The sequence below is a fragment of the Stenella coeruleoalba genome, assembly GCF_951394435.1.
Source record: "Stenella coeruleoalba genome assembly, chromosome: 11".
In the NCBI taxonomy this organism is placed as follows: domain Eukaryota; kingdom Metazoa; phylum Chordata; class Mammalia; order Artiodactyla; family Delphinidae; genus Stenella; species Stenella coeruleoalba.
Window position 1 is genome coordinate 90,786,718 of NC_137157.1, and position 24,617 is coordinate 90,811,334.

At 35.7% G+C, this 24,617-nt stretch overlaps 1 protein-coding gene across 2 annotated transcripts in view; it reads right to left on the reverse strand.

Annotated features, from left to right (window-relative positions):
- The window catches only part of ATF7IP (activating transcription factor 7 interacting protein), a 127,877-nt gene that overhangs the window by 31,701 nt on the left and 71,559 nt on the right, over positions 1-24,617 (reverse strand). For both annotated transcript variants that reach the window (XM_079936425.1, XM_079936424.1), the window contains exon 6: positions 17,314-17,379. In XM_079936425.1, coding sequence (XP_079792551.1) covers positions 17,314-17,379 — 66 coding nt within the window. The remainder of the gene's footprint in view (positions 1-17,313; positions 17,380-24,617) is intronic.

Here is a 24,617-nt window from a genome sequence, read left to right on the forward strand (position 1 = left end):
AATCCACCATACAAGAAACGCTAAAAGGAGTCCTTAGGTAGAAATGAAAGGACACTTGGAGGATTCCGGGAAGATGGCGGAAGAGTAAGACGCGGAGATCACCTTCCTCGCCACAGATGCACCAGAAATACATCTACACGTGGAACAACTCCTACTATCCATACCCCCTTTCCGGGGAGCCTGTGCAGCCCGCCACTGCCAGGGTCCCGGGATCCAGGGTCAACTCCTCCGGGAGAACACACGGCGCGCCTCAGACTGGTGCAATGTCAAGCCGGCCTCTGCTGCCGCACGCTCACCCGGCATCCGTACCCCTCCCTCCCCCCGGCCTGAGTGAGCCACAGCCCCCGAATCAGCGGCTCCTTTAACCCCGTCCTGTCTGAGTGAAGAACAGACGCCCTCTGGCGACCTACACGCAGAGGCGGGGCCAAATCCAAAGCTGAGGCCCTGGGAGCTGTGAGAACAAAGAAGAGAAAGGGAAATCTCTCCCAGCAGCTTCAGGAGCAGCGGATTAAAGCTCCACAATCAACTTGATGTACCCTGCATCTGTGGAATACATGAATACACAATGAATCATCCCAAATTGAGGAGGTGGACTTTGAGAGCAAGATTTATGATTTTTTCCCCTTTTCCTCTTTTTGTGAGTGTGTATGCTTCTGTGTGAGATTTTGTCTGTATAGCTTTGCTTCCACCATTTGTCCTAGGGTTCTATCCATCCGTTTTTTTTGTTTGTTTTTTTAATTTTTTTCTCTTAATAATTAGTTTTTTATTTTAATAACTTTATTATATTTTATCTTACTTTATTTTATTTTACTTTATCTCCATTCTTTTTTTCCTTCCTTCCCTCCTTTCTTCCTTCCTTCCTCCCTCCCTCGCTCCCTGCATTTTTTCTTTCTTTCTTTCTTTCTCTCTTTCTACTTCTACTAATTCTTTCTTTCTACTTTTTCTCCCTTTTATTCTGAGGCGTGTGGATGAAAGGCTCTTGGTGCTGCAGCCAGGAGTCAGTGCTGTGCCTCTGAGGTGGGAGAGACAACTTCAGGACACTGGTCCACAAGAGACCTCCTGGCTCCACATAATAGCGAACGGTGAAAATCTCCCAGAGATCTCCATCTCAACACCAGCACCCAGCTTCACTCAATGACCAGCAAGCTACAGTGCTGGACACCCTATGCCAAACAACTAGCAAAACAGGAACACAACCCCACCCATTAGCAGAGAGGCTGCCTAAAATCATAATAAGTCCACAGACACCCCAAAACACACAACCAGACGTGGACCTGCCCACCAGAAAGACAAGATCCAGCCTCATCCAGCACAACACAGGCACTAGTCCCCTCCACCAGGAAGCCTACACAACCCATTGAACCAACCTTAGCCACTAGGGACAGACACCAAAAACAACGGGAACTACGATCCTGCAGCCTGCAAAAAGGAGACCCCAAACACAGTAAGATAAGCAAAATGAGAAGACAGAAAAACACACAGCAGATGAAGGAGCAACATAAAAACCCAACAGACCTAACAAATGAAGAGGAAATAGGCAGTCTACCTGAAAAAGAATTCAGAATAATGATAGTAAAGATGATCCAAAATCTTGGAAATAGAATAGACAAAATGCAAGAAACATTTAACAAGGACCTAGAAGAATTAAAGATGAAACAAACAACGATGAACAACACAATAAATGAAATGAAAAATACTCTAGATGGGATCAATAGCAGAATAACTGAGGCAGAAGAACGAGTAAGTGACCTGGAAGATAAAATAGTGGAAATAACTACTGCAGAGCGGAATAAAGAAAAAAGAATGAAAAGAACTGAGGACAGTCTCGGAGACCTCTGGGACAACATCAAACGCACGAACATTTGAATTATAGGGGTTCCAGAAGAAGAAGAGAAAAAGAAAGGGACTGAGAAAATATTTGAAGAGATTATAGTTGAAAACTTCCCTAATATGGGAAAGGAAATAGTTAGTCAAGTCCAGGAAGCACAGAGAGTCCCATACAGGATAAATCCAAGGAGAAACACGCCAAGACACATATTAAACAAACTGCCAAAAATTAAATACAAAGAAAACATATTAAAAGCAGCGAGGGAAAAACAAAAAATAACACACAAGGGAATCCCCATAAGGTTAACAGCTGACCTTTCAGCAGAAACTCTGCAAGCCAGAAGGGACTGGACAAGACATATTTAAAGTGATGAAAGGGAAAAACCTGCAACCAAGATTACTCTACCCAGCAAGGATCTCATTCAGATTTGATGGAGAAATTAAAACCTTTACAGACAAGCAAAAGCTGAGAGAGTTCAGCACCACTAAACCAGCTTTACAACAACTGCTAAAGGAACTTCTCTAGGCAAGAAACACAAGAGAAGGAAAAGACCTACAATAACGAACCCAAACCAATTAAGAAAGTGGAAATGGGAACATACAGATCGATAATTACCTTAAATATAAATGGACTAAATGCTCCCACCAAAAGACACAGATTGGCTGAATGGATACAAAAACAAGACCCATATATTTGCTGTCTACAAGAGACCCACTTCAGACCTAGAGACACATACAGACTGAAAGTGAGGGGATGGAAAAAGATATTTCATGCAAATGGAAACCAAAAGAAAGCTGGAGTAGCAATTCTCATATCAGACAAAATAGACTTTAAAATAAAGACTATTAGAAGAGACAAAGAAGGACACAACATAATGATCAAGGGATTGATCCAAGAAGAAGATATAACAATTCTAAATATTTATGCACCCATCTTAGGAGCTCCTCAACACATAAGGCAAATACTAACAGCCATAAAAGGGGAAATCGACAGCAACACATTCATAGTAGGGAACTGTAACACCCCACTTTCACCAGTGGACAGATCATCCAAAATGAAAATAAATAAGGAGACACAAGCTTTAAATGATACATTAAACAAGATGGACTTAATTGGTATTTATAGGACATTCCATCCAAACACAACAGAATACACATTTTTCTCAAGTCCTCATGGAACATTCTCCAGGATAGATCATATCTTGGGTCACAAATCAAGCACTGGTAAATTTAAGAAAATAAATTGTATCAAGTATCTTTTCCAACCACAATGCTATAAGACTAGATATCAATTACAGGAAAAGATCTGTAAAAAATACAAACACATGGAGGCTAAACAATACAGTACTTAATAACGACGTGATCACTGAAGAAATCAAAGAGGAAATCAAAAAATACCTAGAAACAAATGACAATGGAGACACGACAACCCAAAATCTATGGGATGCAGCAAAAGCAGTTCTAAGAGGGAAGTTTATAGCAATACAATCCTACCTTACGAAACAGGAAACATCTCGAATAAACAACCTAACCTTGCACCTAAAGCAATTAGAGAAAGAAGAACAAAAAAACCCCAAAGTTAGCAGAAGGAAAGAAATCATAAAAACCAGATCAGAAATAAATGAAAAAGAAATGAAGGAAATGATAGCAAAGATCAATAAAACTAAAAGCTGGTTCTTTGAGAAGATAAACAAAATTGATAAACCATTAGCCAGACTCATCAAGAAAAAAAGGGGGAAGACTCAAATCAATAGAATTAGAAATGAAAAAGGAGAAGTAACAACTGACACTGCAGAAATACAAAAGATCATGAGAGATTACTACAAGCAACTCTATGCCAATAAAATGGACAACCTGGAAGAAATGGACAAATTCTTAGAAATGCACAACCTGCCAAGACTGAATCAGGAAGAAATAGAAAATATGAACAGACCAATCACAAGCACTGAAATTGAAACTGTGATTAAAAATCTTCCAACAAACAAAAGCCCAGGACCAGATGGCTTCACAGGCGAATTCTATCAAACATTTAGAGAAGAGCTAACACCTATCTTTCTCAAACTCTTCCAAAATATAGCAGAGGGAGGAACACTCCCAAACTCATTCTACGAGGCCACCATCACCTTGATACCAAAACCAGACAAGGATGTCACAAAGAAAGAAAACTACAGGCCAATATCACTGATGAACATAGATGCAAAAATTCTCAACAAAATACTAGCAAACAGAATCCAACAGCACATTAAACGGATCATACACCATGATCAAGTGGGGTTTATTCCAGGAATGCAAGGATTCTTCAATATACGCAAATTAATCGTGATACACCATATTAGCAAATTGAAGGAGAAAAACCATATTATCATCTCTATAGATGCAGAGAAAGCTTTCGACAAAATTCAACACCCATTTATGATAAAAACCCTGAAGAAAGTAGGCATTGAGGAAACTTTCCTCAACATAATAAAGGCCATATATGACAAACCCACAGCCCACATCATCTTCAATGGTGAAAAACTGAAAGCATTTCCACTAAGATCAGGAACAAGACAAGGTTGCCCACTCTCACCACTCTTATTCAACATAGTTTCGGAAGTTTTAGCCACAGCAATCAGAGAAGAAAAGGAATCCAAATTGGAAAAGAAGAAGTAAAGCTGTCACTGTTTGCAGATGACATGATACTATACATAGAGAATCCTAAAGATGCTACCAGAAAACTACTAGAGCTAATCAATGAATTTGGTAAAGTAGCAGGATACAAAATTAATGCACAGAAATCTCTGGCATTCCTATACACTAATGATGAAAAATCTGACAGTGTACTCAAGAAAACACTCCCATTTACCATTGCAACAAAAAGAAAAAAATATCTAGGAATAAACCTAGCTAAGGAGACAAAAGACCTGTATGCAGAAAATTATAAGACACTGATGAAAGAAATTAAAGATGATACAAATAGATGGAGAGATATACCATGTTCTTGGATTGGAAGAATCAACATTGTGAAAATGACTCTACTACCCAAAGCAATCTACAGATTCAATGCAATCCCTATCAAACTACCAATGGCATTTTTCAGAGAACTAGAACAAAAACTTTCACAATTTATATGGAAACACAAAAGACCCCGAATAGCCAAAGCAATCTTGAGAATGAAAAATGGAGCTGGAGGAATCAGGCTCCCTGACGTCAGACTATACTACAAAGCTATAGTAATCAAAACAGTATGGTACTGGCACAAAAACAGAAACATAGATCAATGGAACAGGATAGAAAGCCCAGAGATAAACCCATGCACATATGGTCACCTTATCTTTGACAAAGGAGGCAGGAATGTACAGTGGAGAAAGGACAGCCTCTTCAATAAGTAGTGCTGGGAAAACTGGACATGTACATGTAAAAGTATGAGATTAGATCACTCCCTAACACCATACACAAAAATAAGCTCAAAATGGATTAAAGACCTAAATGTAAGACCAGAAACTATCAAACTCTTAGAGGAAAACATAGGTAGAACACTCTATGACATAAATCACAGCGAGATTCTTTTTGACCTGCCTCCTAGAGAAATGGAAATAAAAACAAAAATAAACAAATGGGACCTAATGAAACTTTAAAGCTTTTGCACAGCAAAGGAAACCATAAACAAGACCAGAAGACAACCCTCAGAATGGGAGAAAATATTTGCAAATGAAGCAACTGACAAAGGATTAATCTCCAAAATTTATAAGCAGCTCATGCAGCTCAATAACAAAAAACCAAACAACCCAATCCAAAAATGGGCAGAAGACCTAAGTAGACATTTCTCCAAAGAAGATATACAGACTGCCAACAAACACATGAAAGAATGCTCAACATCATTAATCAGTAGAGAAATGCAAATCAAAACTACAATGAGATATCATCTCACACCAGTCAGAATGGCCATCATCAAAAAATCTAGAAACAATAAATGCTGGAGAGGGTGTGGAGAAAAGGGAACCCTCTTGCACTGCTGGTGTGAGTGTAAATTGATACAGCCACTGTGGAGAACAGTATGGAGGTTCCTTAAAAAAACTACAAATAGAACTACCATATGACCGAGTAATCCCATTACTGGGCATATACCCTGAGAAAACCATAATTCAAAAAGAGTCATGTACCACAATGTTCATTGCAGCTCTATTTACAATAGCCCGGAGATGGAAACAACCTAAGTGTCCATCATCGGATAAATGGATAAAGAAGATGTGGCACATATGTACAATGGAATATTACTCAGCCATAAAAAGAAACGAAATTGAGCTATTTGTAATGAGGTGGATAGACCTAGAGTCTGTCATACAGAGTGAAGTAAGTCAAAAAGAGAAAGACAAATACCATATGCTAACACATATGTATGGAATTTAAGAAAAAAATGTTATGAAGAACCTAGGGATAAGGCAGGAACAAAGACACAAACCTACTAGAGAATGGACTTGAGGATATGGGGAGGGGGAAGGGTAAGCTGTGACAAGGAGAGAGAGAGGCATGGACATATATACACTACCAAATGTAAGGTAGATAGCTAGTGGGAAGCAGCTGCATAGCACAGCGAGATCAGCTCGGTGCTTTGTGACCGCCTGGAGAGGTGGGATGGGGAGGGTGGGAGGGAGGGAGACGCAAGAGGGAGGAGATGTGGGAACGTGTGTGTATGTGTGGCTGATTCACTTTGTTGTACAGCAGAGGCTAGCACACCATTGTGAAGCAATTATACTCCAATAAAGATGTAAAAAGAAAAAAAAATGGAATGGAAGATGGCACAGGTGACATAATAATACAGAAACCTAAAAGAATATATGTGATCTATTAGAATTAATAAGTGAATTTAGCAAAAGCATTGAGATACCAAAACAAATTGTATTTTTACATATCATTCAAAAAGAATTTGAAAATGAAACTTTTTAACATGACGTTATTTTTAAATGATACTTATACCCAGAAAATGAATACAAAGAAATAAATCTAATCAAAGATGTTCAAAACTCAATATAGAAAGCAAAAAAGCATTACTGAGAGAAACTAAAGATGTAGAGAGAAATTTCCTAATTAAGTAATGAAAGACTCAGTGTTGCAAAGATGTCAATTTTCCTCCATATTGACCTATAGATCTCATACAATCCCATTCAAAGTTCTCCTGAAATTTTTTAATGGAAAATGACAAGGTGATTCTAAAATTGATATGAAAATTCAAGGGCTCTACAATAGTCACAGCAATCCTGAAGAACAATGACATTGGTAGAGTGATGGGAAAGTATGATCTTTACATTAAGTATTTCTTGGGTGAATGAGACATCCATATTTTAAAATATGAATCTTAATCTCTATCACATAGGATACACACACACACACACACACACACACACACACACACACGTTAATTCCAGATAGATTAGATCCAAATGTGGAAGGTAAAAATATAAGGTGCCTAGATGATAGCATAAGACATATCTTTATAACCTTTCTTAAACAGAACACAAAGAGTAATAAGCATTGAAGGAAAGATCATAAAGACTACATTGTTCTGTTCATCAAAAGACAACTTTAGGAGTGAAAAGTAGAAGATGTTTGCAAGCCATATATTAGACAAAGGACTTATATTTCAAATATATAAAGCACCACTGTAAATCAATAAGAAAAAACAGCAACCAGTTTTATTTTTTTGTATCTTTGTTGGAGTGTGGTTGCTTTGCAGTGTTGTGTTGGTTTCTGCTGTGCGGCAAAGTGAGTCAGGTATGCGTATGCATTTGTCCCCATGTCCCCTCCCTCTCGCGTCTCCCTCCCACCCTCCCCGTCCCACCCCTGTAGGTCATCGCGGAGCATCAAGCCAATCTCCCTGTGCTATAGCTTCCCACTAGCCATCCATTTTACATTCAGCAACCAGTTTTAAATAACTGACAAAAGGCATAAAAGAGGACATCCAAATAACTGATAAACTTACGAAATACTGTTGAGCCCTACGTCAAGGACACCCTGTATCAAGGACACAGGACAAAAATTCCAGAATTAACCAAGCCCCCACTGCAACTGTTGCCATGGGCTCTCCTAATCTAAACCAGAGAGCCCCCCGACTCCGTATTAAGCAAAATAATCACCATGTAGTAACCTCAGAGCATCCTGACAAGAATGACCTAATGCCATCTTGCCAGCAGGAATTTTCTTTGTCCTGAGGCTATAAAAGTTGGCTACTAGCTCACGAAGAGGATCAGCTCTCCCTGCTCTATCAGGAACTCGGCCCGCTGTACTTGCAGCACCCCTCACTAACTCTGCTCTTTGTTCTCAAGAAACTCACTCTTTTCTAAAATACTTCGTTTCTGGAAATTCTTCTTCCAACCCACACTCAGACCATGATAAATACTATTCAACATCATTAGTGATTAGGAAAATTCACTTTAAAACCACAGTGGTATATCATTACACACCATTATATTGGCTATTTTGTTGTTGCTGTTCCAAAACAGACAATAGCACGTATTTGTGGGGATACAGAATAATGAAAACTCTCCAGCATTGCTGGTATGGATGCAAACTGTGCAACCACTTTGGAAAAGTTTGTCATTATCCACTCAGTCTGAAGATATGCACATCCTTTGACCCAGCATTTCCACTTCAAGTTATACAGCTCACAGAAATACGTGCTTGTGAGCACCAGACACTTGCACAGATGCTCATGGCACATTATGTGAAATAGCCAGAAACTGAAAACAGTACATATGTCCCTCAACAGCAAGCAGGATAAATTGTGTTACATTCAGACTAAAAATGAATTAACTACAGCTATTCAAAACAACACATAAAAATCTGAAAAGCATAATGTTGAAAGACAGAATCCAGGCACAAAAGATTAAAAGCTCTATGAATCCACTGACATAAATCTTATATAAAGACAGAATAGGTTACCTTTCGGGAAAGGGTAATGACTGGGAGAGAGCAATGGGGAAGTTTATAGGGTTGTAATAATGTAGTTTTTAACCTCAGTGATAGTAATATTGGTATGTTTATTTGGTAAAAATTCATCAAGCTAATATATATTATATATATCTATGTGTGTATACATGTGTATCTATGTGTGTATACATGTGTATATATGTGTGTATATATGTTATAGTTCATAAATTATGTTCACAAATGCTGTAGGAAAGAAGATTAAATGTTTACTGAAGAAAAAAAAGAAAGGACACGACAGCAACTTGAAAGCAAATGAAAATATGAAATTCTCTGGTAAAAGTAAATACACAAACAAATGCAGAATCCTGCATTACTGTAAAGTTGGTGCAAAAAACATATAATTCTGGTACAGAATTTAAGTATAAAATATAATTGTAAATCTATGTTGAAGTATACACAATACAGGGCTTCCCTGGTGGTGCAGTGGTTGAGAGTCCGCCTGCCAATGCAGGGGACATGGGTTCGTGCCCCGGTCTGGGAAGATCCCACATGCCGCAGAGCGGCTGGGCCCGTGAGCCATGGCCACTGAGCCTGCGCGTCCGGAGCCTGTGCTCCGTGGCGGGAGAGGCCACAGCGGTGAGAGGCCTGCGTACTGCAAAAAAAAAAAAAGTATACACAATACAAAAAGATATTATGTATGATATCAATAACATAAAGTAGTGAGAGGAAACATGTGACTGAAGTTGTTACTAGTTTAAAATAGGTGTAAACTTAAGATATTTTATGTAATCCCCATGGTAATGACAGAGAAAATACCTATAGAAGATACACAAAAAAATGAGAAATGAATTAAAGCACTGACACTACTAACTAATTAAGAAAATAAACAAAACACACAGGAAGTAAGAAAAAACTGAAGACAGACAAAACAGCTCCAAGACAAACAGAAAATATTCAACAAAATGGCAATAATAAGTTTGTCCCTACAATAATTACTTTAAATCCAAATGGATTAAATTCTCCATAGAAAGATATACCCTGGCTTAATGGATTCAATAAAACAACAACAAAAACAAAAAAACCCAAGATCCTGCTATATGCTATCAACAAGAGGAACACTTTAGGTCTAAAGACACAAATAGGCTGAAAGTAAAAGTAAGGAAAAAGATATTCCATTCAAATGGTAAGCAAAACAAAGTAGAGGTGACCATACGTATTTAAGACAAAATGCATTTGAAATCAAAAACTATTACAAGAGACAAAGAAGGACACTACATAATGAAAAGTCAACTGACCAGATATAACATTTATAAATATATATGGACATATCATCTATGCCTCCAAATATAGGATGTAAAAATTGGTTTTTTTTTACAGAAAACCAGAAACACCATAATAGCAGGAGTCTTCAGAACATCATTTTATATAATGGATAGATGTTCCAGACAGAAAATCAGTAAGGAATCTCTAGAAATGAACAAGACTAAAGATCAAACAGACAAATGTAGAAATTTTCACCCAACACACATTCTTCTCAAGCACACACAGAACTTTCTCCAGTATAGATCATATATTAGGTCACAAAACAAGCCCAAACACATTTAAAACAATGAAAACCATACCAAATATCTTTGTGAATCACAATGGAATAAAACTTGAAATCAACATCATAAGGAAAATGGAAAAAAGTCACAAATATGTGGAAAACTTTTAAAAATCCAGTGAGTAAAATAAGAAATCACAATGGATACTAGAGAATATCTGAGATATATATAAACAAAAACACAACATACTAAATTTATGGGAAAATTGATGCAGCAAAAGTAGTACTAAGAGAAAAGTTTGTGGTCGTAAATGCTTACAAAAAAACAAAACAAAACAACAACCCTCAAATCAACGGCCTAACTTTATACCTCAAGGAACTAGAAAAGAAAAAAACAAACTAAACTCCAAGTTATAAGAAGGAAGGAAACAATAAAGATTACAGCAGAAATAAATGACATAGACAATACAAAATCAATAGAAAAAAATTTTAATTGGTAAAACCTTATCTAGATTACCTAAGAAAAAAGAAAGAAGGCATAAACAAACAAAATCATATATGAAACAGGAGGCATTATAACTGATGTCACGGAAAGAGAAGGATCATAAGACACCACTGTGGCAACAAATTGGATAATCTAGAAGAAATGGATAACTTCCTAGAAATATGCAACCTACTAAGACCGAATCAAGAAGAAATTAACTTGAACAGACCTAAACAAGTACAGAGATTGAATCAGTAATCAAAAACATCCTAACAACCAAAAAAGTCAAGTACCAGATGGCTTCACTGGAGAATTTACCAGACATTTAAAGAAAATCAACAACAGCCCTTCTCAACTCTTCCAAAAAACTGAAGTGGAGGGAACACTCCCAAACTCAGTTTATGAAGCCCACATCATCCAGATACCAAAGCCAAAGACACCAAAATAAAAGAAAATTACAGGCTAATATCCCTGATAAACATATATACAAAAATTCTCAACAAAATGCTAGCATATAAAATTCATCAGCACATTAAAAAGAATTACACAACATGGCAAAGTAGGATTTATCCCTGGAATACAAGGATAGCTCAACATATGAAAAGCAATCAACGTAATACTCCACATTAAAAGAATAAAGGGAAAAAAACCCACATGATCTTCTCAATTGTTGCAGAAAAAGCATTTGACAAAATTCAACACCTTCTCATGATAAAAACACTCGACAAGTTAGGAAACTACCTCAATATTAAAAAGACCGTATGTCAAAAGCCCATAGCTAATATCATACTCAATGGTGAATAACTGAAAGCTTTCCCTCTAAGATAAGGAACAAGGTAAGTTTGCACGTTCTCACCAATTTCTTCAACATGGCACTGGAAGGGCCTCACAAGAGCAATTAAGCAAGAAAAATAAATAAAAGGCAGCCAAATCGAAAGGAGTAGAAGTATCACTGTTCACAGATGACATCTTATATTTAGATAACCCTAAAGAAGCCACACACACACGAAAAAGTCTGAACTAATAAATGAATTCAGCAATGCTACAGGATAGAAAATCAACACGAAAAATCAGTTACATGTGGAATGTAAAAGCTAAGACAAATTAGTGAATATAACAAAAAAGAAACAGACTCATAGATATAGAGAACAAACTAGTGGATACCAGTGAGGAGAGGAAGTGGGAGAGGGGCAAGATAGGGACAGGAGATTAAAAGGCACAAACTATTATGTATAAAATAAATAAGCTACAAGGATATACTGTACAGCTCAGGGAATATAGCCAATATTTCATAACAACTATAAAGGGAGTATAACTTTTAAAAATTGTGAATCACTATGTTGTACACCTGAGAGTTATATAATATTGTAAATCAACTATATCTCAACAACAAAAAAGAAATCAGACGTACATCTATATACAAACAATGAGCAATCTGAGAAAGAAATTAAGACAATAATCCCATTACAATATCACTAGAAAGAATAAAATATTTAGGAGCAAACTTAACCAAGACAGTAAAAGACCTTTACACTGAAAACTACAAAACCTTGTTGAAAGAAATAAAAGACACAAATAAACGGAAAGACATATTCATGGAGATTGAAAGACTTAATATTGTTAAAATGTCCATCCTTTCCAAAGTGGTCAAAAGTTTCAATGCAATGCCAACCAAAATCCCTGTCATTTTTTGCAGAAGTAGGAAAAAGCATCCTAAAATTCATATGGAATCTCAAGAAACCCTGAATTGCCAAAACAATCTGAAAAAAGAACAACGCTGAAGGCTTCATACCTTCTGATTTTAAAAGGCTACAGTAATCAAAACAGTTCGGTGCTGGAATATAGACAGACACATAAACCTGTGAAACAGAATAGAGATCCCAGAAATAAACTCTTATGTATACACTCAAATGATGTTCTACAAGGGTGCCAAGGCTACACAATGGGGAAATGACAGTCTTTTAACAAATGGTGTGAAAACTGGATATCCAAATGCAAAAGAATGAAGTTAGGCCATTAAACCATATACAAGAATTTATTCCAAATGGATTAGAGACCTAAATGTAAAACCTAAAACTATGAAATTCCTAACAGAAAGCCCAGGGGGAAGCTTCATGACAGTGGATTTGGCAACGATTTCTTGGATCAAAGCAAAGGCAACAAAAGCATGAAAAGACAAAGATTACATCAAACAAAATTTTCTGCACATGAAAGGAAACAATCAACAGAGTGAAAAGGAAACCTATGGAATGGGAGAAAATAACTGCAAATCATGTATCTGGTAAGGCGTTAATGTCCAGAACATATAAAGAACTCCTACAACTTAACAACTAAAATACAAGTAACCAGATTTTAAAATGGCCAAAGGCCCTGAATAAACATTTCTCCAAAGAAAATATGCAAAATGACCAACAAGCATATGAAAAGATGCTCAGCATCACTAATGAGAGAAATACAAATCAAAACCACACTGAGATACAGCCTCGCATCCATTAGGGTGGTCACTAACACAAAACAGAAAAAAAGCAAGTGCTGACAAGAATGTACAGAAATGGGAACCCTTGTGTCCTGCTGATAGGAATGTAAAATGGTGTGGCTGCTAAAGAAGAGTCTGGAGGCTCCTCAAAAAACTAGTCACAGAATTACCATATGCCCCAGCAAGTTCACTTCTGGGTATGTATATCCAAGACTTTGATCTCAAAGAAGTCAAAGAGGTCACACCAATGTTCACTGCAGCATTATTCATAAGAGCCAGGAGTTGAAAGCAGCCCAAATATCCATCAATACATAAATGGATAAAGAAAATGTGGTATATACATACAATGGAGTATTATTCAGCCTTAAAAAAGGAAATCCTGTCACATGCTGTAACACTGATGAACCTTGAGGACATAATGTTTTGTGAAATAAGGTAGTCACAAAACAACAAATACTGTATGACTGCACTTATGAGATATCTAGAGTAGTCAAAATCATGGAAACAAAGTAGAACAATAGTTTCCAGGGGTTAAAAGGGAGGGGAAATGGGTTCTATGGGTACAGTTTCAGTTTTGCAAGATGAAAAATTTCTAGAGATCTGTTACACAACAATGTTAACAAAGGTAACACTACTAAGTTTTAGAATTTAAAATGGTAAATTTTGGACTTCCCTGGTGGCGCAGTGGTTGGGAGTCCGCCTGCTGATGCAGGGGATGCGGGTTCGTGCCCCGGTCCGGAAGGATCCCATGTGCTGCGGAGCGGCTGGGCCCATGAGCCATGGCCGCTGAGCCTGCGCATCCGGAGCCTGTGCTCCGCAACGGGAGAGGCCGCAGCAGTGAGGGGCCCACGTACCACAAAAATAAAAAAAAAAGAACAACAACAACCAAAAAAAAAGGTAAATTTTATGTTAACTATTTCTATCATAATTAAAGTAAAAAGAATTTAAAATATTTTTTAATAAAAAATTGAAATGTAGGATTTAGATTCAATCTAAAATTTGTTTGAGAATCAATTATGTCATTGATTTTCATAGATTAAAGGATGAGAAATATCTTGATATTTATTTTGCAGTAAAAAACTAGAAAGGATGAAAGTTAAAGATATCAGTCATAGAGGAGTAAAATAGATTAGATTATGCGTGTGGTCTTAATAGCAAACTGCCTATGAGGATTTTCTATTCTTTCCGAAATTAATAGAAAATGTTTTAAGACAAACCTGAATAGTGGGGTTCACTATTAACTGGTTAATATCAAAGGACCAGGGAACAAATCTAAATAGAAGAAAAGTATCTGAAGTGCCATTGTTTGTTTAGTTATTTTCAGGATAAAGTTCTAAACATTCTTTCTACATGTCTTATTTTTAAAACAGCAAGACACAGATGTAAAAGTACAGTGGATACCATAATTAAAGGGAATTAAACACGAAAGAACAAAATCTTTGAAATTTCTACACATCTCTCTCACAAGAAGAAAACATTAACAAGAATGAGTTAGAAAGATGTCCAAGTTTTGAAATTTAAAATTGGCCTTGTTCACAAACTAAAGAAGGAAGGAACAAAATTTGAAAAACTGAATACTACACCTTAACATTTCCTTCAAGTGCCACATATACTAACTGTCCAAATTAATCTTTTCCAATCTTTAGGAATTACACAGTATTTGTCCTTGTTTCCATACCAGTTGTAGCCCTTCAAGACAAACTTTTCATGGATTGTAATATTTTCATTTTTATTCCTTAAGATCTCTGCCTGTCTTCTTTAACTAAACAAACAAGACTTGGAAAGTAGATACGAGAACAAATTTCATATGCATAAACACTGGAAAAGTACACGGTGGGCAGCACTGCTTAGTTCAGACACAGGATGAAAGGAAAAAATGGAAATTCATATTGCACAAAACAATGGAAAAATTTCAAACTCCTATATTTGGTTGATGCATAGCAAATAAAGGTTAAACGAAGATTTATACCAATTTTCTAATGTAAGAAATAAAACAGCTTAGTTTTTATACTGTGACAAAAAAACAAAGCTGAGAAAGTGGAGTTTAAAATCAGAGAATTAATTACATCATCGAAGAGGACCATAATTAAAAAATCTTTGGCTGTGGCCAAATGAGGGTTTGATGAGAATAGCCTGTGTAAACAAAGATAAAAACTATCAGTTGGGCTTCCCTGGTGGCGCAGTGGTTGAGCGTCTGCCTGTCGATGCAGGGGACACGGGTTCGTTCCCCGGTCCAGGAAGATCCCACATGCCGCGGAGCGGCTGCGCCCGTGAGCCATGGCGGCTGAGCCTGCGCGTCCGGAGCCTGTGCTCCGCAACGGGAGAGGCCACAGCAGTGAGAGGCCCGTGTACCGCAAAAAAAAAAAAAAAAAAAAAAAAACAATAGAAGAGAGATAAACCCATGCACATATGGTCACCTTATCTTTGATAAAGGAGGCAAGAATATACAATGGAGAAGAGACAGCCTCTTCAATAAGTGGTGCTGGGAAAAAAAAAAAAAAGAATACAGAGATGCAGAACAGATTAGTAGTTGCCAGGGTACAGGGAGTGAGGGTAGGGTTAAAGCAAGGTTGAAACTATAAAAGAACAGCATGAGGGAGTCCCTTTATGGTGAGGGAACAGTTCTGTATCTTGACGGTGGTGGCAGGTTATATAAATCTATACATGAGATCAAACTGCGTAGAAACACACACACACACACAATTAATTCGTGTAAAAACTGGTGGAAACTGGTATGGTCTACAAAACTATTTAATAGAATTGTAACAATTTCTTGGTTTTGATATTGTACTACAATTATAGAAGATTTCACCATTGGGGGAAGCTGAGTGAAGGGTTCATAGGAGTCTACGTATTATTGCTGCAACTTCCTATGTATCTATCATTATTTCAAAGTAAATTTTGTTTTAAAAAGTCAAGTAAAGAAGATATGAAAATGATTCAAGACAGAAAAATCCTACAGTAATAATGACTACTACTGAAATAATTATTATTGGCAATTACTATGTCCCAGGCAATGAAGATATCAAGACACAAAGAAATGTAACTTGCTCAAATGATTAAAAAAAAAAAAAGAGGAGGAAAAGAAAGAAATTCAACTAAAAGCAATAGTGCAATGTACAAGTGCTATACTAAAAATACATATTACTGAATAACTAAGGAAACAACAAAGGCAAAAGTGTGACTACAGACTAGTTTGTGTGCTATGCTATGACACTTGGACTAAACTACATGGGGGAAAAAAGAAAGAGGAGAACCAGGCTACTTGAGGCAGTGTATACTAAAACATTTTGGAGGAAATAATAGTCTAGACTAGGATACTGGCAAATACAGGCATACCTTGTTTTATTGCACTTCGCAGATACTGCATTTTTTATAAACTGAAGGTTTATACCAACGTGCATCAAGCAAGTCTATAGGTACCATTTTTCCAACAGTATTTCCTCACTTTGCATCTCTGTGTCACATTTTTTGGTAATTCTTGCAATATTTCAATATTTTATATTATTATTATATTGCTATGGTAATCTGTGATCAGTGATCTTTGACATTACTCTCATTGTTTTTTGTTTTGTATTTCTTAATTAGGTATGTACATTGTCTTTTTAGACACAATGCCATTGCTCACTTAATAGACTACAGTGTAGCGTAAACATAACTTCTACTGTTTTTTTAACGAAAAAATTTTTTACAAATTTGTGACTCGCTTTATTGCAATAATCGCTTTACTGCAGTGATCTGGAACTGAACCTGCAATATCTCCAAGGCATGCCTGTATGTAAAAAGAGAAACAAGGTAAGGCAAATCCCCAAAACACAATTTTAAAGATGGATAGAAAATACAATTTCAAGAATGCCTTATATAAATAGATTAGTATGTACCAATGTATGAAAACAGTGAGGATTAGAAACGATTAATAATTAGTTCTAGAGTAGCAGCTCTGGAAACAACATGCAGGAAGTGCACAGTATGAAAGCAAATTTCCGACCTGTAATAAAGAGTTTCCTCCTAAATCAGCACTTCCTAATATTACCACTTAAGGCTAAATATTAATTATGCAAGAATAGAAATTCTTACTTCTTGTCTTTTCTTAAGATCTTCTTTGGCTGCTCCAAAGCGTTTGGTTAACCTGGCTATCTTGGCCTAAAAAGAGCAAAAATGAGACGGAAATCAAATGGCATTATAGTATTAAAAAGAAACCCATGCATACATAACAAGAAACCCACAGGTAATAGGATCCTCAGAAGATAGCTAACAGCAAAGGAAATAAGGCAAGTTGACTGTAAAACATATATCTGAAAAATACAGAAAATCATAACAAAAACGTAAACACTCTTAATTTTGTAAGATTGGCTTTTTTCCTCCTTGAACTGTGGTTGTTTGCTCACAAACCAGTATATTTCTGAATATGTGTGCTTGCGTTTGTTATTTTTTAACACAGTTGTAACCACACTTAATTTTCTCACTGAGAAGTGTATAGTAAGCATATCTATAAATCCCTTACTGATAGTACATATGAGTATATGTATGATATATTGAATCATTAGTTATACAGTCTCTTTCCTACTGGATGTGTTCAGTTGTTTCTTAACTAACTGTGTAGTCAAATAACATGCAATTAATAATTTTGTTCTTTCAGATTACTTACTTAAGCTACATTCACAGAGGTGGAATTCCTGAGACAGAGTGTATTTTTTTTTTTTTTTTTTTTTTTTTTTTTTTTTTTTTTTTTGCGTTATGTGGGCCTCTCACTGTCGTGGCCTCTCTCGTTGCAGAGCACAGGCTCCGGACGTGCTGGCTCAGCGGCCATGGCTTATGGGCCTAGCCGCTCCGCGGCATGTGGGATCTTCCCGGACCGGGGCACGAACCCGTGTCCCCTGCATCGGCAGGCGGACTCTCAACCACTGCGCCACCAGGGAAGCCCCCAGAGTGTATTTTTAAGGCTCCTATCTAAATGCTTTTCAGACAGGCTTTGTTAATTTACACTTTCAATAGCAATGTATATAAATGTTCACATGATATTACTCTTTGAAGTATTTAATTTCATATTGTGTTAACCTTTAAAAAACTGACAAAAATGTTACCTTCTTAGTGTTAACATTTGTGAGATTATTTTATTAATCATTTGTACTGCTTATTAAACACTGCCTGATCACATATTTTGCCCACATACATATTCATAAAAATTTAATACCAGAGGCAGAAAGGAAAAAAACAGAAAAATTACCCCATCACCACATGAATATTTTCTTTGTATTTATTTCCTTTAAGTCTTTTACCAAGGCATTGCTATGATACTCAATTGTTTTTCTTGTGGCTGTTGCTGTCATTTTACGATAAATATATTTTTAAGAATTTTAAACTTCTGAGTCCGTTCATGAGGCCTGCCTAAGGAAGTGCTCTTCCAGATAATTTAAATTAGCCAATACAATCATATCATAAAAAGAAAATATTATTTACTTTTAAACCCTTTTTTCCCAAAATAGTCACTTCTAAAGAAGACCCCAAAACTTAAGAAGTATTCAAGTCCACCGATATGGGCTAGGCAATCAATTCCTATGACTCCCAAGGTGAAGATTTTCCTCAGGACTTAATTATTTATGCATATTATTAACACCCAAGGACATGTACAGCACAATTTTTAAAATTCTTAATATGGATTTACCTTCCTGTAACTAAAATATTTCAAGTAATTTTTTCAAGAAAGGTATATATGAGAAAGTGTTTTCTGTACTCCAACTTATACAAGAATGTCTTTCATTTTTTCTTTTGGCAGGCTATCCAGTAGGTATTCTATAAATTGCATAATATGTATACTATTATTATTTGCCCTTAAAAATGAAAGCAAATTTAAAACATTATTTTGTATATGTTATATATGGGGAAAGGTCTAGAAGAATAAACACCAAAGCTAACGGTGGTTACCTCTAGAGGCTATGATTGGCAGGCAGTGTAAAGAGAGCTTCAATTTCATGTCATATACATCTATAGTATATTCAAATATTTCTTAAAAAAATTTTTTTATCACTTCAAAATTTAAACTACTGGCAGAGGAAAAAAATAACAAAATTTAGACACAGACATGCTTTCTTCTGCCATTTAATATCATAAAAAAGAAATCAAAGAGCAGACTTTTTGTGTTGTTGTAATCTAGGGAAACTACAATTTTTTAATTATAATTCAAAATATCTGTCATAATATGTCTAAGATTGGGTCTCTTTTTCTGGCAAGTATTCTGTGAAATCTTTTAAAAAACTCTATAAACAAGTCATTTTTTTAGTGAAGGAGGTAATATTCTATTACTATATCTTTGATTACTACTACTATTTCATTTGCTCTTGGTTTCTTAGGCATATCTATCATTTCTTGTATAATGGCACAATGGTACCTGTTTACATAAAAGTTGCATAAATTGTTGGGATTCAGACACACTGGGGCCTTGTTTAGCAAACTATGCAAACCAAGAATTTCTTTGTTATTTACCAAGGAATATCTCAGGAAATAATTCTGTGTGGGGAAAAAAAAAAAGTAATCGTATATCGTTTGCCTAATAACAAATGTTAGCACTCAAAAACGCTAGTGAATAAACAGACACATGGTATTCATTATTCAAAATTCTCTCGTGGATTAGGCAGCCACAGATTTACTCATTGAGGGAGGCGAGTGGGAGGAGAGACTGAAAGAAAAAACTGAAAAAGCTATTTTCAGTTAAAACTACTTAAAATGGCATTTTATAAATCATAACCAATGGAACATTGGATTCCAGAGTGTGTTGACAGTTTTTCCATAAAAAAATCCAGTTGAAATATTGAGTATCCTGAATTTGCATAGTGATTTGAGAGGACTCAAGTCTTCCTATCCAGGAAATGGTAGATCACTGTTGACTCTTGCTTTCTTTTTCTGTCCGTTTTCTTCATAATGGTCTTGAAATTTTGTTTTTCGGTTTATTCTTAAGTATTTTCTTATTTTTAAATGTCTACCATATGTGAAACTGTTTTCTCATTACAATTTCCCACTGGTTGTTGCTGATGTACAGCAAGGCTACTAGAATATGTTTTCCTTTTATCAGTTAGTTGCTAAGCATTACAGTTTATCATTTACCATTATTACTCCTCATGCCTTTTTCCTGTTTTATTTTATTGCCCTGTCACCAAAGTTCTAAATAGCAGCACAGATAAGGCATCCTTGTCCTAGTCTCAACTCTAGTGGAAATATTTCCAAAGATCCACTATTAAATATGATATTTATAACAGGTTTCTGATCATCTTTATGAGATTTAAGGTACTTTCCTCCTATTTTTTCCAACACCTGGTCAGTTTTAGCAAATCCTCCTTGTTTGGTATCTACTGAGATGATCACACAATTTATATCCTTCTTCTGTTAGTACAGTGAAATATAATGGTTAATATTGAACCAGCCTTACATTCATGAGAGAAACCAATGCTGGAAAATAAAACTGGCCTATATTTGTTCTTTTCTAACGCCACAGAATTCCACAGTTGGGTGTGCTTCATAAAATGAGGCCTCATCTTTTCCTATACTCTGGAAGTGTTTATAGGAGAAGTGAATTACCTGTTCCTCAAATGTTTGTCAGAATTTTCTGGCAAGGCTTTTGGGGCCTAATGATTTCTTCAGAAACAGATCTTTCACTACAAGTGACTACAATTTTAACAGAGTTCCTCATAATTTTCAGCTTTCTACTTTCTTCTTAGATAAAATGGACTTCACAGGTATAAGGTTGTATATAATAATGTTCTCTTAACTTAAAGAATCTCCTCTAGATCTTTATTTCTTGCCTTTTTGAATCCTTATACAGTTTATTTGTACTTTTCTTTGTAGATCAAAAATGTATCTACTTTTAAGGCTTTTCAATAAGCTTTTGTCTTTATTGCTCAATCTTCAAAAAGGGTCGGCTTTTTTGCTATTTCTATTAACTCCTTCCTCCTTCTCTGGGTTTTAGTTTGTTATTGCTATTTTTCCCTAGCAAAGGAGATGCACATATAATGCTTTTTTATTTTTCTGTTTGTTAGTAATAAATTAAAGTTATAAATTTCCCTTTGAATACTGCATCAGCTTTAACTTACAAGTTTTAATATGCAATGTATTATTATAGTTCTGACCTAAAGAGTTGAGAATGTCCATTTTTAAATTCCTCTTTGTAATTACCTGGAAGTATGTTTTGGGGGAGGGTACCATCTGGGAGAGGAGAAAAGCTAAATATCTGTCGATAATTTCTAATTTTACTACATAGTTACTACTGAATCCACAACAAATGATGGTGGTTAGCATTTTAAGATGCTCTTAGAAATCACTACATTTCTAATGTGACAATGCATTAAAGATATATAAACCTAAAAATTATATGTTTTCCTACTTAAAAAATAATAAAACTCGTGGACATAACTGTTTGGATTTACCTTACAATTTGACATCTCTGAAAAAGTGAAAATACATAAAACTTTTTCAAGATTCAGAAAGCAACAATCCCTAAACTAACACAGAAAATAATTATATAATGAATTCTCCATATATTCCAATGTTGACAATTTTTTCAGCTCTTATAAAATATGTTTAGTACACAGAAAATAAGCTAATAATTACAAACAGGCTTTATGGACAAAAGTCATAATACACAGTGAACTATTATTTAAAACTTAAAAATGACTTTAATCAAGAACTAGTCCATTGAAAAAATACATAAGAATGGCAACTAATTTGAAAATCCATAAAAATCTAACTTCCTTTATCTATAGAGAAATTTATACATTAAAAATTATAGCAGAATAGAGACCTTCATGAGTTCCTTCTAGAGGTAAAGTCCACATTACTCAATTCTATCCTCTTACCACAGTTTTTAATGTATGGTAAATTTTTATACTTATGGCAAAGGATCACAAGTCCTTTAAAAGTCTACTTTTTTGTAACTGCAGAGTTAAAAAAAAGAAGAAGCCACTAATACTAAAATTAATAATATTAAATTATGTATTCCTTAAAGCAAAATACCTACTAAGCCACTGGTGATTAATTATTTGCTTTCAATTGTGTTTTGACTTTGAATGCTATAAAACTCATACTGGATTCTGCCAAAGGAAGTCAGGTATAATAAATGAATATATATGCATATCAGGAAGATGTACTCATCTACTGCTATGATATGAGATACAGAAGTACTATATACACACTGCAATATTTTCAAACAGTTTACTGTCAGCTCTACCTAAAAATAGTAAATTATTTAATAAAATACACAGTTATCTGCTGAAGCATATGATGAAGTAGGCTTTAAGTTGAAGAACTTGAAAACAATAATTATTAAAATATTGAAAGAGTAAGTGACATCACCAAAAATGCCTGAGTGGAAATTCAGGGTTGTCTCTTCCCCAAAGCAACTAATTAGCTTGCAAGCATTGTTGGAATCTATTCAAAAACTTACAATAGCTAAGGGAAGACTTAGGGAATAATAAAGCTGCACTTTGCAGTATGACAGCACTGAGGTCTTTTAAAATTGTCCTTTATGATTCCCCACACCCAGATCAGCAGCAGTTATAAGGATGACAGCTGGGATACCTGAAGCAAGTTATGAGTGCCACAGGAAGCAATATGCACCTTATTTTCTCTAGTAACTCCCTCAAGAAACAGCACAAAGGCTGGCCTTTGATTCACCCAAGTCTGAGTAATTCCCAAGGCTGGGGCAGCATTCCAGACAGATTTTCCCAAAAAGATTTAAAGGTGCTGGTACTGGCACAGCAGCTTGAGGCATAGAACAATTTGGACAAAGAATATAAAGAAAAGCCTGGGATAGAAAAGGGCAGAAAAAAGACACACAGCAAAAGGGGGCTTTAAAAGCTCTCACCCATGTCAGGAAATTGAGAAGAATATCTGAATGCCCAGGGCAGAAAGCATGCTCAGAAATGGGCTGAAAAGACCCTAAGCTTTCACCTCTGACTGGCTTTCAGAGTCTGTGCAAGCAGGAAGAGAAGGATAAGGCAAGTCTGATAAAGCAGGTTGTAAACGGCCTAGATTAAGTGTGGAAGGAGTGCTCCAACACAGGCAATCTGCTAAGACCTGGGAGAGTAATTTTTTTCCTTCTTTAAGCTCCAGGCATTTAAGGTAACTGTCAAAACACAAGCTGACCACTAAGCTAATAAAACACAGACTTTAGTGGTCACACACAATAATGAATACATACTTTCCAAAAATAGTTGAGAAAACTCACTAAGCAAGCAAACAACAAACCACAACAAGCAGCAACAACAAACCCTGCACAGGACAGGAAAACCTGATTTTCTGAACTGCCACATTACAATATTCAAAATACCCAGTTTTCAACAGTAACAACAAAAAAAATTAGGAGGTATACAAAGAAATAAGGATGGTTTACTCACAGAAAAAAAAAGAATTAACAGAAATATAGCTCAGGCATAGGACTTACTAGACAAAGACTTTAAACAGATGGTTTTAAATCTATTCAAAGAGCTAAAGGACACAACAGAAAAAGAACTTTAAAAAAAAAAAGGAAAATAATGTCTCACCAAATAGAGAATATCAATAAAGAGACAGACATTATATAAAGAAAACAAATATAAATTCTGGAGCTGAAAGTATAATAACTGAAATTAAGAAATTCACCAGAGAGGTTCAACAGATTTGAGCAGGACAGGGCTGTAAAGGAACAGTTTTGTATACTATTGAAGATAAGTAGGTATTAATTCAAGATATTAAGTGTAATCCCCAGAGTAATCACTAAGGAAAAAGCTAAAAAATTTACAGAAAGAGAAAGACAAAAAGAATCAAAATGGTTCACTAGAAAAAAATCAATCACAGAAGAAGGCAGTAATGTAGGAATTAAGGGGAAAAAAGGTGGAAGACAAATAAAATGGCAGGAGTAAGTCTTTCCTTATCAGTAACTAATGTAAATGTAAACAGACGAAAACTGTCCAATTAAAAGGCAGAGACTGGCAAAGTGGGTAATAAATCATGACCCAACTCTATGCTGTCTACAAGATTTCATCAAAATTTGAAACTTCTGTGCATTAAAGGACATTATCAAAAAAGGAAAGTGAAAAAACTTACACAGTGGGTAAGAATATCAATAGTTATAAATCGTGTATTTCTAAGTGTTCAGTATCCAAAATATGTAAAGAACTCTTACAGCTCAACAATAGAAAGGCAAAACAAACAAAACAAAAAGAACTTGAATAGATATTTCTCTAAAGAAGATATGCACATGTTCAACAAACACAGGAAAAGATGTTCAACATCATTAGCCATTAGGAAAATGCAAACCAAAACCACAACAAAATATCACTTCACACCATTAGGATGTTATAATAATAATTTTTAAAATACACAGTAACAAGTGTTGGCAAGGATGTGTAGAA